The 18,538-nt window shown below is 38.9% G+C and overlaps 1 protein-coding gene across 5 annotated transcripts in view; it reads left to right on the plus strand.

The window, feature by feature from the left end:
• Nucleotides 1-18,538, plus strand: part of TAF1 (TATA-box binding protein associated factor 1) — a 69,419-nt gene that overhangs the window by 30,084 nt on the left and 20,797 nt on the right. For all 5 annotated transcript variants that reach the window (XM_058536148.1, XM_058536147.1, XM_058536149.1 and 2 more), the window contains exons 29-32: nucleotides 4,874-4,941; nucleotides 7,062-7,184; nucleotides 7,956-8,048; nucleotides 8,131-8,215. In XM_058536148.1, coding sequence (XP_058392131.1) covers nucleotides 4,874-4,941; nucleotides 7,062-7,184; nucleotides 7,956-8,048; nucleotides 8,131-8,215 — 369 coding nt within the window. The remainder of the gene's footprint in view (nucleotides 1-4,873; nucleotides 4,942-7,061; nucleotides 7,185-7,955; nucleotides 8,049-8,130; nucleotides 8,216-18,538) is intronic.

The following is an 18,538-nucleotide window of genomic DNA, read 5'->3' on the forward strand; positions in this document are numbered from 1 at the left end:
TGTCTGGGATGCTCTTTCTTCTCTTTCAGTGGTGAATTGCCATTCATATTTCCAGACCAACTCATATCATCTCTTCATGAAAACTCATTCGAATTCCCCGAAATATCCATTTTTCGATCCTCTTTGCCCCCCTAGCACAATTAAATCAACTTTTATAGCTCTTACTGTGTTATATATAATTATTTATGTATCTGATTCTCCCACCACTTTGTGACCTCCTAGAGAGACTCTCTCTTATTCATCTCTTGTAGTCCCAGGACCTAGCAGAGTGCCAGGCACATACAAGGGAAGAATAAATTCGTTAGGCCCAACTGACATTCAAGTTGCAAAGCTAAATACTTAAACTAAAATCATTTTGGAAGATGAGGCCAGCGCAGTGGTGTAGTGGTTAAATACCTGTGCTCTGCTTCGGCGGCCTGGGGTTCACGGGTTTGGATCCCGGGCGTGGACCTACATACTGCTCATTAAGCCATGCTGTGGCGGTGTCCCATATACAAAATAGAGGAAGATAAGCACAAATTTTAGCTCAGCGACAATCTTCCTCAAGCAAAAAGAGGAAGATTGGCAACAGATGTTAGCTCAGGGCCAATCTTCCTCGCCAAAAAAAAAAAAAATCAGTTTGCAAGGGGAATGGGAAAGTAAGAGATGACTTTGAATATGTAGAGCTTGAGATACCTGTGGGTCATTTAGGTGGAGATGTTAGTAAAAAGTTGGAAATTTAAAAGTTATGACTTTCTCACAGCCTTACACCCCCTCTAGCTCACTCTTCTTTCTTCCTCATACCCAACTGCTAATAATAGTAGTAGTTGTAATACTACCAGCCAGCCCTGGTGGTCTAGTGGTTAAGATTCGGCTCTCTCACCACCACAGTGCAGGTTTATTTCCTGATCAGGGAGCCACACCACCCGTCTGTCGGTTGTCATACTGTGGTGGCTGTGTGTTGCTGTGATGCTGAAAGCTATGCCAGCAGTATTTCAAATAGCAGCAGGGTCACCCGTGCTGGACAGGTTTCAGCAGAGCTTCCAGACTAGGAAGAAGGATCTGGCCACCTACTTCATAAAAAATTGGCCCTGAAAACCCTGTGAATAGCAGTGGAGCATTGTCTCATATAGCCCTGGAAGGTGAGATGACAATGCAAAAAAGACCAGGCAGGGTTCTGCTGTATTGTACACAGGGTCACTAGGAGTTGGAATTGACTCCACGACACTAACAACAAAGTAATACTACCAGTGGCACCAAGTGCTTTACTTGCATTATTTTCTTTATTTCACCATAAGAAATCTCTGAAATGGGTACTATTATAATCCTCATTTTATAGATGAACAGACAGGCCTATGGTGTTTAAGTGACTTGACCAGGTGGTCACACTGCTAAAAAGTGGCAGAGGTGTGAATCCAGATATAGCTACCTCCAGAGCCTGTGCTCTTAACCACCATGCTCCGTATACTCTTCTCCACTTGTTCTCTTCCCCTTCACACCTGTCACAACCCCACAGTTGCCTTCTGCAGGAGTATTGGCAGCCTCCTAATTGCTGGATCAAGTGGCCACATTTCAGAAATATCTTTTATTTAAGCAGCTTTATTGAGATATAATTCACGTACCATACAATTCACTCATTGAAAGTGGTCAATTTTAATGTGTATTATCCATGTTATGGCATGTATCAGTACTTCATCCCTTTTTATTACCACGTAGTATTCCATTTTATAGACATACCCCATTTTTAAAAATCTGTTCATCAGTTCATGGACATCTGGGTTGTTTGTGCTTTTTGACTAATATAAAGAATGCTGCTGTGAACATTTGTGTTCAACCTTTGTGTGGACATTTGTTTTCATTTCTCTTGGATATATACCTAGGTGCGGAATTGCTGGTAACACATGGTAACTCTATGTTTAACTTGGTGAAGAACTGCCAAACTGTTTTCTAGAGCAGCTGCACCATTTTACAATCCCACCAATAATGTGTAAGGGTTCCAATTTCTCCACATCCTTATCAACACTGTTATTGTCCATCTTTTTTATTCTAGCCATCCTGATGGATGTGAAATGGCATCTTATTGTGGTTTTGATTTGCGTTTCCCTAATGACTAATGATGTAGAGCATCTTTTTTTTCCTCCAATTGTATTGAGATATAATTGACATGGATCACTGTATAAGTTTCAAGTGTAGAGCATAATGGTTTGACTTACATATATTATGAAATGATTACCATAATGAGTTTAGTTAGCATCCATCATCTCATACAGATACAAAAAATTTTTTTTTGTCCTTTGTGATGAGAACTCATAGGCTTTACTCTCTTAACAACTTCCATGTATACCATACAGCAGTGTTAACTATAGTCATCATGTTGTACATTACATCCCCAGTACTTACTTATCTTATAACTAGAAGTTTGTACCTTTTGACTAGCTTCCTCCATTTCTCCCTTTCTCCACCCTCCACCTCTGGTAACCACAAATCTGATCTCTTTTTCTATGAGATTGATTTTTTTTTCACATTCCACATTTAAGTGAGATCATACAGTATTTGTCTGTGATGTTGAGCATCTTTGCATGTGCTTAGAAGTGTCTTTCTTGAACTTGAGTGTATTTGGCACTATCGACCACTTGTTCCTCCTTGATACTCTCTTCTCCCTTTTCCAGGAATGCTTTCTCTAATCACTTCCTACCTTTTTCATTCTTATGACTTCAGCTACCGTATATCTATTGATATCACTATCTCCAACCCATACCTCTCTTCTGAGTTCCATACTCGTGTTTCCAGTTGCCTACCAGACATGTCCATTTTTCAGTGCCCTACTGGCAACTCTTTACCTGATTGATTGTCTTTTTAGATGATGATACTATTACCATCCATCTAGTTGTACAACCTAGAAATGTTAGCCATCATTGATTCTACCCTCTCTTCCATAGATCACTAAGTTCCATAAATTGTATCTTGTAAATTTTGCTGGAACATATCCCCTTCCTTTCAGTCTCCATTGCTACTATCTTAGTTGAAGCCCTTGTCATCTCTTGTTTGATCTCTTACAACTGCTTCCAAACTTTCCCTCTGCTGCTTGCCTTAATTCTTCACACCATTGACAGGGTATTTTTTTCTAAAACAAAAATTTGAAAAATTACTCTCCAGCTTAAAATCTTCAGTGGCTTTCCTTTTTTTTTTTTTTTTGAGGAAGTTTCACCCCAAGCTAACATCTGTTGCCAATCTTCCTTTTTTTGCTGAGGAAGATTTGCCCTGAGCTAACATCTGTTGCCAGTCTTCCTCTTTTTGTATGTGAGCTGCCACCACAGCATGGCTACTGATGAGTGGTGTTGGTCCACGCCCAGGAACCAAACCCAGGCCACCAAAACGGAGTGTGCCAAACTTAACCACTAAGCCACTGGGGCTGGCCCTTCAGTGGCTTTCTGTCACCTGTTAGGCCTTTTTTATATGGCCCCCTTGCCTTTCCAAGTTCCATTCATTTCCTGTTTTTCCTCCACACATACCTGTATTCCAGTTCTTCCAAACTACTTGTGGTTCCTGCTGTGAAATGTGCTACTTCATGTTTCAGTGAATTTGCTTATGTTTGTGTCTTTGCACACTTTTTCCTCCCTCTGGAATGTCTTTCTACCCTATTGTCTACCTGATGGACTTCTACTCTTCATTAATGACACTGCTCAAATGTCAGTCACAGCAAGCCTTCCCTACTCCTCCCTAGCACGCAGATTTAGTTGTTGTAAAACAACTTACAACATATTTCATATGCAACCCCTCCATATTTCATAGCAACCAGTATATTCCTATATTTGCGCTTTTTTTACTCAATTTTTAAAACTTTATTATGGAAATTGTTAGGTATTTACAGAAGTAGAGAGAAGACTGAATAAACCTCAGTGCACCTATTCACCCAGTTCGACAATTACCAGCACATGGCCGAACTTGTTTATAGTTTAGTCTGTATTTCCAGACATCGTATCATTTCATCCATGGATACTTCAAGTACTTATACTCTGTCTTGCAATGATTTATTTTCATGTCATTCTCTTTGACAAAACCAAGAACTGTCTAAGGTAGGAACTGTGTCTTATTTTCCCTTTATTCTCATCATTGAACATATCACAGGCAGTCATTAAACATTTGTTGAATGAATAAATGAATGCTAAACTAATTAGTAGTTGAGGATAGAGCTGAGGTTTAGGTTCTGGGGAACACTTATAGAAAAGAATAGAAGAAGATAATGAAGCAAAGGATACTGAAAGGAAGTAGTCAGAATTACTGTCTAGATGAAAATGTTTTAACTATCCCCATGATGAGCTTAAATTAGGGCAGCCATAGCAGAGAGTGTAGGAGATAGTTTGAGGATTTTCTGAAGCTCTATTATGGATTTCAAGGAAACTAAAGTAATAGTCTGAGGTGTAATGGAGATTCTTTTATGACAAAGGCTTTGGGTTAGCTGTATATTGGGAGGACATCACAAACCATGAGTTCTGTAAACAAAAATTATAGTCATAAATTTTGTATGCTAAGTATGGAAAGATTATAAATCATGCGTTGATCTCCTCAGCCATCCTTAAACAAATTGTCATTCCCCATCTGTAGTGTCATTTTCAAGATATTAAAGGCAGCAGTATCAATAGCACTACCATGTGTAGATATACGCAAATAAGGAAGAGAGTCAAAATTAGTTGATTGAGCCATATTGTGTATCTGCTGTGTGTTAGGCACTGAAAAATGAAGATAAGACTGGTATATTTGTCTAACCCAGCAGCTATGTGCCTGGCACATATTTAGGTGCTTAAGTAAATGTGTTAAAAGTCTGGGGAGGTGTTGGAAGCTCTTGCCTCCCCTTTTTAATGGTCCCATCTCTTACTGTTCCTCTGTAATTTAGGGCCGAAGCACTCATTGACCCAGATCTCTCAATCCATGCTGGATCTCTGTGATGAAAAACTCAAAGAGGTAAGACATTTAAAATGAGAGAAAGACAGTGGAATTTGAAGGTGACAGGTAGCAGAGTTGAGAAAGTAGGGCATGTAACAGAAGGAAGAGTAGAGAAATGTGGGAGTAGTGGATCCTTGATATGTTGGAGTCGGGAAGGAACCTTAGGAATCATATAATCCAATCCCTTCCTTTTGTAGATGGAAAAACTGAGGTCTGTAGAAGAAAATGACTTGCCCTGGGCATCATGACTGAATAGTAGAGCTAAGATTAAAATCTAGAACCCACATAACTCTTTTTTTTTTAATTATTTTATTGAGGTCATAATGGTTTATAACATTGTGAAATTTCAGATGTACATTATTGTTTATCAGTTTCTGTATAGACTGCATCATGCTCACCACCAATAGTCTGATTTTTATCCGTCAGCATACATATGTGCCCCTTTACCCCTTTTGCCCAACCCCCTTCCCCTCTGGTAACCACTAATCTGTTCTCTTTGTCCATGTGTTTGTTTATCTTCCACATATGAGTGAAATCATGCAGTATTTGTCTTTCTCTGCATGGCTTATTTTGCTTAACATAAGACCCTCTAGGTCCGTCCATGTTGTTGCAAATGGGAAGATTTTGTCTTTTTTATGGCTGAGTAGTATTCCATTGTATATATGTACCACATCTTCTTTATCCAGTCATCAGTTGATGGGCACTTGGGTTGCTTCCACGTCTTGGCTATTGTGAATAATGCTGCAATGAACATAGGGGTGCATGAGTCTCTTTGAATTGTTGATTTCAAGTTCTTTGGATAAATACCCAGTAGTGGGATAGCTGGATCATATGGTATTTCTGTTTTTAATTTTTTGAGAAACCTCCATACTGTTTTCCATAGTGGCTGTGCCAGTTTGCTTTCCCAGCGGCAGTGTATGAGGTAGAACCCACATAACTCTTGAGAAAGGGCCAAGGAAAGTGACTTCCCAGGAAGTCAGCTGGAGCTAAGAGGTTGTGTTTTGGCAGGGAAGAACTTTTTGTTTTATTGAGGTCATAATAGTTTATAACATTGTGAAATTTCAGTTATACATTATTATTTGTCAGTCACCATATAAATGTGCCCTTTTACCCCTTATCCCCATTCTCCAACCTGGCAGGGAGGAATTTTAACTTTTAAAAAAATCTTTTTTTTTTTATAATTTTATTTGTTTATTTTTTTCCCCCCAAAGCCCCAGTAGATAGTTGTATGTCATAGCTGCACATCCTTCTAGCTGCTGTATGTGGGACGCGGCCTCAGCATGGTCGCAGAAGCGGTGCGTCGGTGTGAGCCCGGGATCCGAACCCGGGCCGCCAGCAGTGGAGCGCGCGCACTCAACCGCTAAGCCACGGGGCCGGCCCTTAACTTTTAAAAAGATAATCTATATTCCATCTTCTTAACAAAAAAAAATATGACACCTTATAAACTTATAAAAATATAAGTATGATAATGATGTTAATATTGAAGTAGACATAATAAGTATACATAAAGGAGGATAACTAGTATCTAGTAAACATCAAAAGATTCTCAACTTGATTGATCATTGGGGAAATGCAAATTTAAACCATGATTAGATACCACTACATAGCCACCAGAAAGGCTAAAATTTAAAAAGACTTAAACAAACAAAAAGACTGATAGTACTAAGTGTTGGTGAGCATATGGAGCAGCTGGAACACAAACTTCTTCCTAATACAGTCTGAAATGAATTTATTGAGTTAGATTCCCTTACACAAAAGTCGCTAATCAGCAATAATGTGTTGAGTGTTTTCAGCAATAGTTTTATAGCAAAAACAGTGTGATATTAAAACCTAACTTGGTGAAGGTGTTTTTGTTCAGGGAGCTAAGCTAGTGATGCCCAAGGATGTACATTTTTGGTGATCTGTAAGAATAGAAGATAGAATACCTAAAGGAGTAGTTGTTACACCCTTTTTCATCCTTTTACTGGAATATAATTTCTCTTATCTGGACTTTTTGCCTGGAACTGAATAGTCGACAATTCAGTTAGACTTTTTGGGGCAAGGACAATAGACAACTGAACCTTTAATTATCCTTAATTTTCTATGGTGGTCACACCTCAGGGAAACCTCTACCTTTCCTTTGCTTTGTTTCATGCCAGAAAGAAGACAAATTGGCTCGTTTAGAGAAAGCTATCAACCCCTTGCTGGATGATGATGACCAAGTGGCATTTTCTTTCATTCTGGACAACATTGTCACCCAGAAAATGATGGCAGTTCCAGATGTAAGTAGTCTCTATGCTAAATATTGTAAAGATAGTACAGGGGAAAGGAAAGGATGATAGGGTGCACATGTGTATGTATGTTGGGGAGTTTGGTGGGGGGTGGTGTTTGTCAGGTCAAACTGGTGTATAATTTTAACAACCGACCTTTTTGCTTTATGAGTGTGTTATCATTGAAATCAAAGAGGCCAGGAATCTGTGGATATAGAAAGGTTCTTTCTTCCTGTTGTTGACATTCAGTATTTGAATGCTCCTGAATAGCCCAGGACAGAAATTGGGATGCCAGCTAATGGGAGGCTTTAGATTTAGAGGTGCTTCTTGACAAATAACAGTTTGGTAATTAGCCACTGTTTGTTTTCTTTTGTTTCATTTTTTGTCTTTTGCAACTTTGTGGCAGGGCTACCATGTTGATTCTATGTATCGTTTTGTTGTAATGATCCTCTCTAGGAATTCTGAACTGAGTTTCCTTTTGTGTTGTAGGCATATGTTGTGTATGTGTAATGCTGTAAAACTTCTGGATGGGACTAGGGAATAAGAAAATTTAATTGTGAATATAGAGCAGGGGGTTTTATCCTATCACTGCATAGGAACCCTTAAAGGAATCCATGAACTTCTTAAATTATATACAAACTTTTGTGTGGTTATGTGTCTTTCTGGGAAAAGGATCCATAGCTTTCGTTGAAATCTTAGGAATATTTGTGATCCAGTGAAGGTTGAGAATCTCTGGTATAAAGAATGATTTCCATTTAACTTTTCATGCTTTCTTTTTACTAGTCTTGGCCTTTTCATCACCCAGTTAATAAGAAGTTTGTTCCAGATTATTACAAAGTGATTGTCAGTCCAATGGATTTAGAGACTATACGTAAGGTAGGTGATTTGATCTAATGTGTCTTTTTGGAATCAAGTAACTTTGTACATGTGTCTAAGTCCCTGATTCTTTTAATCTCAGAATATCTCCAAGCACAAGTATCAGAGTCGAGAGAGCTTTCTAGATGATGTCAACCTTATTCTGGCCAACAGTGTTAAGTACAATGGTAGGTATTTCTCCTTTTTTTTCTCCTTTTCCATCAATCTGTCCATCCAACATTAGTTAGCATTATTAAAATTTAAGTGCATAAAGCAGCCTTGAGCAGGGGTAGTCAGCAGAATCCGTCAAGTGACTTGCTCTGCCTTTTTTTTTTAAGCAGGCACATGTTTTAGTGTGTGTCTTCTGTAAAGTTTGCTAATAACTTTTAATATGAAAAAGCAGTGCACATTTATTTTTTAAACTTTGGAAGGCACAGAGAAATGAGATGAGAATAAAAATCAAATGGATATTACTTTGGGCTTTGAGCCATCACTGCTTTCCATGAAATGTGAAAACTCACCTATGCCCCGGGCCCTTAGATGGAGCTCAGGGAAATGTGTGACTGTAGACCATGGTGAGCTTCCTCAAAGCATGGAGTGTTTTCTTAATACATTAACTGGTTGAATAGTATATGCCAGGTTCTGTACTAGCTACTTAATCTACTGATGGAAAAGACATAGTCACTGTCCTGACATAATTCACAATCCAGTTGATGGAGAGAGAGAGTTAACATGTAGCTTGACAAGGGCTATATTAGAAGAATGTACAAAGTGCACTAGAGGAGAGAAAGGAGCACCTTCAACCTAAGGCTTGGGGAAGGCTTCATAAACAAGCTAATAAAGTTCAGTTTTGAATGACTCACTTGTTAAGTACACATTGATTGAGCACCTAGTGTGTGCTGGTGCTGATAGATGCTACAAATATAAAATCAAATTAGCTATGGTCCCTGCTCCCGAATTGGTTATAGTTTAGTTGGGGAAACGGAAAAGAAAAATTACAGAACTTAAATAATATGCTAGATGCGTGCACAGAGTGCCAGAGGAACACAGAAACAGAATGTCTAAATTAGAGTGGGATTAGAGGAAGCTTTCTGGAAGAGAGTTTTCTTATACTGAGTTCTAAAGGATCAATGGAGTTTGCTAGGTAAAGAATGTGGAGGAGAAAACATTCTAGACAGAGAGAACAGCAATACGTAAAGGCACCAAGGCCTGAAATTACATTATAGGCTTAAGAAAGAAGTTGTTGGGGTTGCAGTTAAGTGTCGATGTTGGTGAATGACTGGTTATATGTAGAGAGGTAGACAGGAGTCAAATCATAGAGGGCCTTGTCTGCCATATGCCATACTTAAGAGTTTGCTTTTTTAAGTGGGAGGACATTGAAGGAATTAAGCAGCAAAATGACAATCCCATATAACTCCTTAAGCAAAATAGAAGAGGGAGCTAAGGGCATTTGAGAGAATTGCCTAGCATACTCAGGTCTCAACTAAAAATCCACATGATTGTATGACTTTTCTCCCGCAATATTCAGCATCCCAAGTAGGGTGACTGTAAGTTTGCCAGATAGAAGGGACAGAGAATTGGATGGAGGAGGTAAAGGAGGAGACAACCAGAAAGACAGATGAGGAAATGGGCATTCTGAGCAGAGGGAACAGAATGTTCAATATCATGGAGGAATGAAAGAACAGGGCAAGTTCGGGGAACTAGACTTGACTAGAACCTGTATATTTCATTAAGGGAAATGGTAGGTGATGGGTCTTCCATTTTCGTTCCATCTGAGTTGGGTTAAAAGAATCTGCTTTCTCCCTTTGCTCTTCATATTGCTCATGGGAAATTAGAGAGTGGAAATGGTCTTGGTCACATTAGGTGTCTCTCCATTATTATCTCCTGAAAATACCTGAAGCTCATCAGCCAGAATTCTGATAATAGAAATGTTGGTAGGCTCACAGATGTCTAAAAATGATTATAACAAGTGATAAGCAAGCAAGAGTGTTATAGAAAGGCTGCTTGGCCCGGTGATGGCTGACTTAAGATATAGAGCAGATTTACGAGGAGATTATGTAAGGCAATAACAAAAACCCAGAAGACGCTAATTGAAAAATGAGCAGAGGACAGTTGGACAAATCACAGAAGACAAAAATTAAATAGCTAATGAACATGAATAAATATTCAGTTGCATCTAGTAATCAAAGACATGCAAATTGAAACAAAGAGGTACCATTTTTTCACCTATTAGATGAGCTCAATTTTTTTTTTTAATGAAAGTATTCATTAAAGTCCTCAGTACGTGAGGCAGGTGCTCTCACAAATTGCTGTTGGCAGTGTAAAATTGTAAGACATTTCTGGAAAGCTCTCTGGCAGCATTGAGAGACCTAAAAATGGTTAAGCGAACAGACTTGATAGTCAGGTAGACTTGAATTTGAATATGGGCCCCACCACTTAATAGCAATGTGACTTTGGGCAAGTAACTTAGCCTCTGCTTTCCCATCTGTAAAATGGGAATAATAGTACCCTCCTCAGAGGGCTCTTGTGAGGATTAAATAATGCGTGTAAGTGCTTAGCACACGGTAAGATAATCTGTCCTAAGCAGAGATGTAGACAAATGTGTTCATGATAATGTTATTTACATTAATGAGAAATAATGTGAATGGTTAATATAAAGGGAATGGTTAGTTATTGTGCCATCTGTATGATGGATTATTATGTAAAGATTGAAAGCTCTTTTCTTAAAAACTAATGACATAAATGCTCACAATGTTAAGTGAAAAGCAGAACATGAAACTGTTTATTTCATCTTAGTTATGCTTTTTTAAAAAAGATATATATACATAGACATAGAAAAAAGACTAGAAGGAAACACATCAACGTGATTATAGCGGTTATTTCTGAGATGTAGGGTTAGAATTGTCTTCATTTTCATGTTTTGTATGTTTTCCAAGTTTTCTACTGGTATGGAAGGTAGGAAACTCTTCCTAGAGGAGGTGACTTTTTTTCTTTTTTGTGAGGAAGATCAGCCCTGAGCTAACATCCATGCTAATCCTCCTCTTTGCTGAGGAAGAGCAGCTCTGAGCTAACATCTATTGCCAATCCTCCTTTTTTTTTTTTTCCCCAAAGCCCCAGTAGGTAGTTATGTGTCATAGTTGCACATCCTTCTAGTTGCTGTATGTGGGACGCGGCCTCAGCATGGCTGGAGAAGCGGTGTGTCAGCGTGCACCCAGGATCCGAACTCGGGCCGCCAGTAGCGGAGCGCGCACACTTAACCGCTAAGCCACGGGGCCGGCCCTCGAGGAGGTGACTTTTGAGCTGAATTTTGAAGGATGATGATTATAATAGTTAATTCTTTATTGAGCACCTACTGTGCCAAGCAAATAGTCAACTGGAGAAGGGTGGGGAAGAAGTTCCAGGCAGAGAGCACAAACGCAAAAGTAGATGAGAATGCCTTGAATAGGGAAGTGCAAATAGTCGAGTTTGGCTAGAGTGCAGAGTGGGAGGTGGTTTTGGTGCTAAGAGATGAGTTTTTAAAGGTAGATGGGGCCAAATCATGAAAGGCCTAGTATGTAACACTAAGCCTTTAACAGGAGAGAGGGCCATTTCAGATATTTTAGTAAGATCATTCTGGAAGCTATCTGAAGAATAGATAGGAGAGGAATGAGATATGGAGACCGGTAAAGAAACTATTGACAACAGTCTAAGTTAAAAATACTGAGGACTTGAACTAAGGCAAGTAGCAATAAGAATAGAAAGATAGGGACAGATTGTAGAGATGCTGAGGAAGTAGAATTGATATTTTCATAAATGGTTGGAAGTTGGGGTATGGGTAAAGGACACACAGAATTAAAGATAATGCCAAGTACTCATAGGCTCTTAGTGAAAACACGAATTGGTACATACTTTTTAGAGGACTGTGAGCGTTCATTCCCTTTGACTAAGCAATTTCACCTCTAGGAACTACTCCACACAAGTTTGCAAAGGCATATGTACAAATGTACACGTTTGTAATTGCAACATTGTAATCACAGAAACATGGGAGCATTCTCAATATCCAACAGTAGGAAATTGGTTATATAAATTATGGTGCATCTATGTGATGGAATACTGTTTAGCTATCAAAATGGTAGATTAGCTAGCAAACAGGTTTATTTGTATATGCTGATTCAAAATATATCCGAGATATATTGTTGAAAACTAGATTACTCAACAGTATATACAGAAGAGGTTGCAAATTCAGATCCTATAGAGGCCAGACGGGTAACATAAATGAGTGAAATGGGCTCAATTGGGACTGATGAACTGGAGAGCACATACCTCATCGAAAGAGATCAGTCCCTGTTTAGCTCAATTGTTGCCATAGAGTAGAATTACTAAAGGATAATTTTCATTTGTACTTGTTTGTACTTAGGTGTTTGAATTATTTTTAATTGAGCACACAATACTTTTGTAATTAAAAAAACATAAATTTTCATTTTTGGAAGGATGGATAAATCAGATGACATCCAGAATTCTGACTTGGGCAACTGATGGTGCCATTGACTAATATAGGAAGAGTGGTTTTGGAGAAAAAGTGGTAGAGTTCAATTTGGGGTGTGTTGTGCTGGGGTAGGATATCCGAGTGATGGCTTTTAGTAGATAGTTAGCTATATACAGGTCCAAAGCTCAGAAGAGAAGTCTGTACTGTAAATATGGATATTTTTTCAAATCATCATCATATAGGAATATTAGTAGATGAGCTTAAATAGGGAGTAGGGTACATTCCTTGAAGCCCCTGATGCTGTATATAAAATATGGTTGTATGTTTTTCTGGGTAGAAAGACCATAGCTTTAGCAGATTATCAAAGTTGTATGTGACCCAAAAAAGTTAGGAACTACTGTTTAGTTAGGAGAGAATGTAGGATGAGAATAGACTTGACGAATTCCAACCTTTAAGGGATCAGATGGGGACTTCTGAGGAGTGGCTAGAATGAAAGGAAAACCAGAAGAGAATAATATCCTGGAAACCAAGAGAAGAGGAAAGTGGCCAGTAGGTCAAGTGCCACAGAGAAGACCAAAGAGAATGGTCATTAGAAGAGCTTCTTTCAGTGAAGTGGTAGAATCAAAAGCCCGACTGCAGAGGATATGAATGAATGGGAAGTAAGAAAGTGGGGACTGAAACTTGCCTGTGAAGGGAAGAAGGAAGACTGTAACCAACATGTTGAAGGTGATGAGGACAGTTGGATGGAGGGGACCTTTGTATAGGTGAAAGAGAAGAAAATTAAGGATATGAGATGTGGTCCCTATGGAGGTGGGAAAATAGACATTGAGAAAGTTTCTGCCTGGTCACTTCTTATTTTCTCTGTAAAGTAGGAAACAGGGTCTTTTGCTGAGAGTGGGTGAAGTGGTAGGAGAGGGAATTTGAAGAGGAATGTAGATAAGGGTTTGAATTATCTGTTGTAGGAAATCTGAAAAGAAACTTACTAAGGACGTTTCACAACTGTTGAGCTGCCTTTGAGGGTCAAGCTGAAGTTGGAGACCATTAACTTTTATAGCAGCATCCATTGGCACAGTTGTGTAATTTTCTTTGTCAGTGCTCATCAAACCAAGTTAGGGAACTGAGAAGGCAGATGATAGAATCGATTCAGGATTGGGATTTTGTTTTCTTGATATGTTGGAAAGGTCGGAGATTGAAGGTGTTAGCGAGAAAAAAAAAGGTTGAAGTTTGAGCTCCTCAAACTTTGTCACCAAAGGACCCTTTATAGCAGAAGATTGTGACTACATAGTCTCCAGTTTAGGGGAGTATCCCAAAACAGCTGCACAAAAGTTTGACATTTCTTTGGCAGTTTGTGTTTTATCTTTAAAATTTATGCAAACTTTGCATTAGGCTTATCTGTTTGTACTTTAACATGTTTTAAATTTCTTACCAAATTATTTTATATCTCCCCCCACCTCCATCTTCAAGTAAAATTGCTGATAAAGGGAGATATACCACAATAATCCTATAGCTTACTTTAGTATACTGCTACACATTGCCTTAGTTTTCAAAGCATGGGGGCTGATTAGGGAAGAAACTAAAGCCAGGGAGAGGCTTGATAGGTTGGGAGACCAGAATTAATGGGCCTGTAAGTTTCCTTGAGATCAGAGAGAGAGAATGAAAAAACTGGATAGATCCAAGGCTGTGATAAGAAAGTAGGATATTGGAATTGAAACTTTCAGAGGTGAAGCAGTTTTCAGTAAAGACAATATGCTGGATATAGGCATGGATGTGTTTGGGTGGAGTGGAGGTACAAACCATTGGCATGAAGATTTTGCAAAGATTTTGGATGGGTAGTTCATGTGAACATTAGAGTAACCCACCATGGTGGGGAGGCATTTGGAGCCAAGAGGAAGATTGTGCCAGGTGTGTAAGTCCTTGGAGAATATGAATGGGTTAATGATAGTGAGTAAAGGTGAAGAGCAGAGATCTCAAACTCCAGTGGCCTACAGGGGCCAGGCAGGTAATGTAAATGAGTGAAGTGTGCCAGGTCTGGATTGTAGTAAACTGGAAGAGTACATATTCCATTGAAAGCAGTATGTACTTTATTTCATCTGATTGTTGTCCTAAGGAAATGAGTATCCAGTCTTGCTAGGTATCTTAATTTTTTTTTTTTTTTGGTGAGTAAGATTGGCTCTGAGCTAACATCTGTTGCCAATCCTCTTTAAAGGTTGGCCCTGAGCTAACATCTGTGCCAGTCTTCCTCTATTTTGTATGTGGGTCGCTGCCATGGCACGGCTTGATGAGTGGTGTAGGTCCATGCCCAGGATCCGAACCTGCAAACCGCAGGCTGCCAAAGGGGAGTGTGCGACTCCGGGCTAGCCCCTAGGTATCTTAATTTTTCAAGAGAAGCTGAAAATATGAACTTTTTGTGTGTGACATTTCCCAATTTTTACATATTTGCAAATAGTTAAAAAAAATTTTTTTAACTCTGCAAGCCACGTAAAAACATGTATCTGCAGGCCAAATCTGGCTCCAAGACAGCTGGTTTTCAACCTCTGGCATAGTAGAGAACAAGCCTCAAAGTAGGAGGGATTTTTTTTTCTCAAGGGAAAGTAAATAATTTGGTAGCAGCAGTGGACAGCCTAGAAGGCTGACATCCCCCTGTCCTTAACCAGTGGATAAGAGTATAAGAAACTTCTGAATCAGGCTGTAAGGGTTTGTGGTGTCATGTGATGTGAAGTGTGTCTGTCATCTTTTGTACTAAAAGGATGTCTGTCGTGGAGTTGAAGGCACATATGAGTTGTTGCCTACTATTAGATACTACACACAAAATAACTTTTGTTTAAAACTTTGTTGGTTTGGCCAGATATGAACCTGCCTGTTTTTACTTAATAGTAACAAAGTCCATGTGGAATATATTCCGTACTTTAAAATTTTTGTTTCAAAAAATTTTACTAACCAAAATTAGTATCTCTAGTTAACGTCATTTTGACTCTTTCCATTCAGATCCTTCAAACATAATATCACACTGTGTGTAAGCATATTTCCATAGCATTTTATATACCTTCATTGACTTATCCTGTATTATCACATATGGAGCCCATGAGCTATATTGTATATAGCCAGAATGCTTAGCACTAAGGTTAGGGTCATTAGGCAACCAGTGGAAGATAAGTAACACTCCATATGAGACTGCACCCGGAAGGATGCAGTCCATCACAGGACTCAAGTCTTGTACTTACGTGGTGGTGACAATAGAGTTCAAGCCCTTATGCCTTCCAACTATCACATAGGTACTGAATCAATCTCAGAGCCTCTGTTCACATTCAAATAACATTTGAAAAGAACACTAATAATCAGGGAAACCCAAAACTTGGGATTGGAGCTATTTGCAATTGTTTCAAAAGGCACACAACATTCCATGTCAGTGAGAGGAGCAAGTCATACAGATAAAGAAATCCCTTCAGAAAAACACAACACAAACTTTTTGCCAGTCTTAACAAAGCCACAAGATCATAAGTAGTTGGCGGAGGCCTTAATACTTAATGTTTGATTATATTTGAAATGAACTGCATAGTCTCTACCAATAGGTGATGCTGAGTTATTCATGATAAGATCTCTTTTCCCCAAGAATTTCCTAGCAAGTTCCTCCTCTAGTGCTCTTCAAACCAAAAATTAACTCTAAGAAGCCATCTTCAGGGTGGACCTAGGATAGGTAGATCACATGTCATAAAACCTAAGAGCCTGAAGTTTTAGAATACTCAGTGGGACCCTACAGTCTAGATTAGATGTAAAAATAAATTTACAAAAAAAAAAATCTCCTGGAAAGGAGGTTTTTTCCCACTTTCGTTTGAGTAACTCCCAACCCTGTGTGAGCTGTGATAGTTGTTGTGCTTACATGGGACCCTTTCTGGAGTCTTGTCGTATGCATGTGCAGCTTAGTATTCAGCCAGAGACTCAACAGAGCCTCTCTGCAGATCTTAAGGTATTTTTCTGAGGAGCTCCCTCTTCTGATTTAAAAATTTTTGCTGCAGTTCTGCCCTGCAATTTCCAGCTGTCTTAGCCTCCTCTGACTCCAATGCCTGTCTCTATAGTTTAGTGAGACTGCGGTGCTTTGCTTGGGTTCAGCAGAAAGACAAGGACAGTTGTAGGGCTCACTTCCTTTATTTCCAACTGGAGTTGGTTAGTGTTTGAAAACAGTTGGTTCATAGGTTTTTTCCAGTTTTCTGGTTACAGTGGGAAAACTAGTTCAATAGCAGTTAGTCCATTATGCCCAGAAGGTCTTTTGATTTAGTTTATGGTGTTTTCTGACATAGAGAAACTTCATTTTTATGTAGTTCTATTTACCAATCTTTTCCTTCATGATTTCTATCTTTGGTATAATTCTTTAAAAGACCCTCCCTACCCCCAAGATATCCTACTATAATTTCTTCTAATACCTATAATATTTTAAATATTTGAATGTTTATCAATTTTTAAAAATAGAATCTAAGGTATATGGTAAATAACTTATTTTATCGTCCAAATGATTAGCCAAAGTGTCCAAGTTCTATTTATGCAATAGTCTATCCTTTTCTTTTTTTTTTTTAACTTTTTTTTTTATAATTTTATTTATTTATTTTTTCCCCCAAAGCCCCAGTAGATAGTTGTATGTCATAGTTGCACATCCTTCTAGTTGCTACATGTGGGACGCAGCCTCAGCATGGCTGGAGAAGCGGTGCGTCGGTGCGCGCCCGGGATCCGAACCCGGGCCGCCAGCAGCGGAGCGTGCGCACTTAACCGCTAAGCCACGGGGTCGGCCCAATAGTCTATCCTTTTCTAATAATTGAAATGCTATGCTTATCATGTACTAAATTCTTATATATTCTTTAACCTCTTTAGGGGCTTTCTATTATGTTTTATTTCTCTATTTGTCTAATCTCTGCTCTATTATCACCAGATAGTATCACTGTGGTCATCACTCAGACTTTATAAATTCCTTGGCTGTCTTCACTCAGTTATTCTAAATAAACTCTAGAATCATTTTTGCTCGAGTCTAACTTGTCCCCAAATAAATAAATAAGCAGTGTTAAATCTTATTTAATTTATGGATTAATTTGGAGGAGTGTATATCATAATATTACATTTCTCTATCTAGGTGCTTATGTTTCTTTCTTTACTTACATTTTCTTTTATGTCCTTCGATAAAGGCTTCTAGTTTTCTTCATATAATTTCTAGGCATCTTTTGTTTAATTTATTCCTATATATTTTATAGTTTTTGTTGCTATTGAGCATCTATTTTTTTGTTGTTGAGTTTATTCCTAGGTGATTTAAAAATTTTGCTGCGATTGTACATGTGGTTTTTTTCCCCCCAACTGGTTATTAACTCTAAAGGTTTCAGTCAGTTTGAAGAATATGAATAGATGATTCAGTATTGTTCATTGGTTAATATAATGCTTAAAGTATTTCTGTATACTAGGTTCTAAGTCTGTCCTATGAGACTACTCTGTAAGTTTGGCCATCAATAAATAATAAGGTTCTTTTTTTTCCTGTCAATGACTCTTCTTAGATTGGGGCCAAGATATAAATATTCCTACATAAAGGTTAAGTCTCTTACATCGTTGAAGAGAATAAAATCTCCCTCGATCCTGCTTCAGCCTCTGTTGACACCCTTTCTCTTTCTCCCTTTTTTTTTTTTTGTGAGGAAGATCGGCCCTGAGCTAACATCTGCCAATCCTCCTCTTTTTGCTGAGGAAGGCTGGCCCTGGGCTAACGTCCATGCCCATCTTCCTCCACTTTATATGGGACGCCGCCACAGTGTGGCTTGACAAGAGGTGCGTCAGTGCGACGCCGCCACAGTGTGGCTTGACAAGAGGTGCGTCAGTGCGCGCCCGGGATCCGAACCGGCAAACCCCAGGCCGCCACATCGGAGCGCGTGCTCTTAACCGCTTGCGCCACCTGGCCGGCCCCCCTTTCTCTTTCTCTTCACAGCCAGACTTTTTTGTTTGTATGTTTTTATTGTAGTAAAATATACACAACATAAAAATTTGCCTTTTTAACCATTTTTAAGTGTGCAATTCAGTGGCA

This window comes from Diceros bicornis, chromosome X (assembly GCF_020826845.1).
Source record: "Diceros bicornis minor isolate mBicDic1 chromosome X, mDicBic1.mat.cur, whole genome shotgun sequence".
In the NCBI taxonomy this organism is placed as follows: Eukaryota; Metazoa; Chordata; class Mammalia; order Perissodactyla; family Rhinocerotidae; genus Diceros; species Diceros bicornis.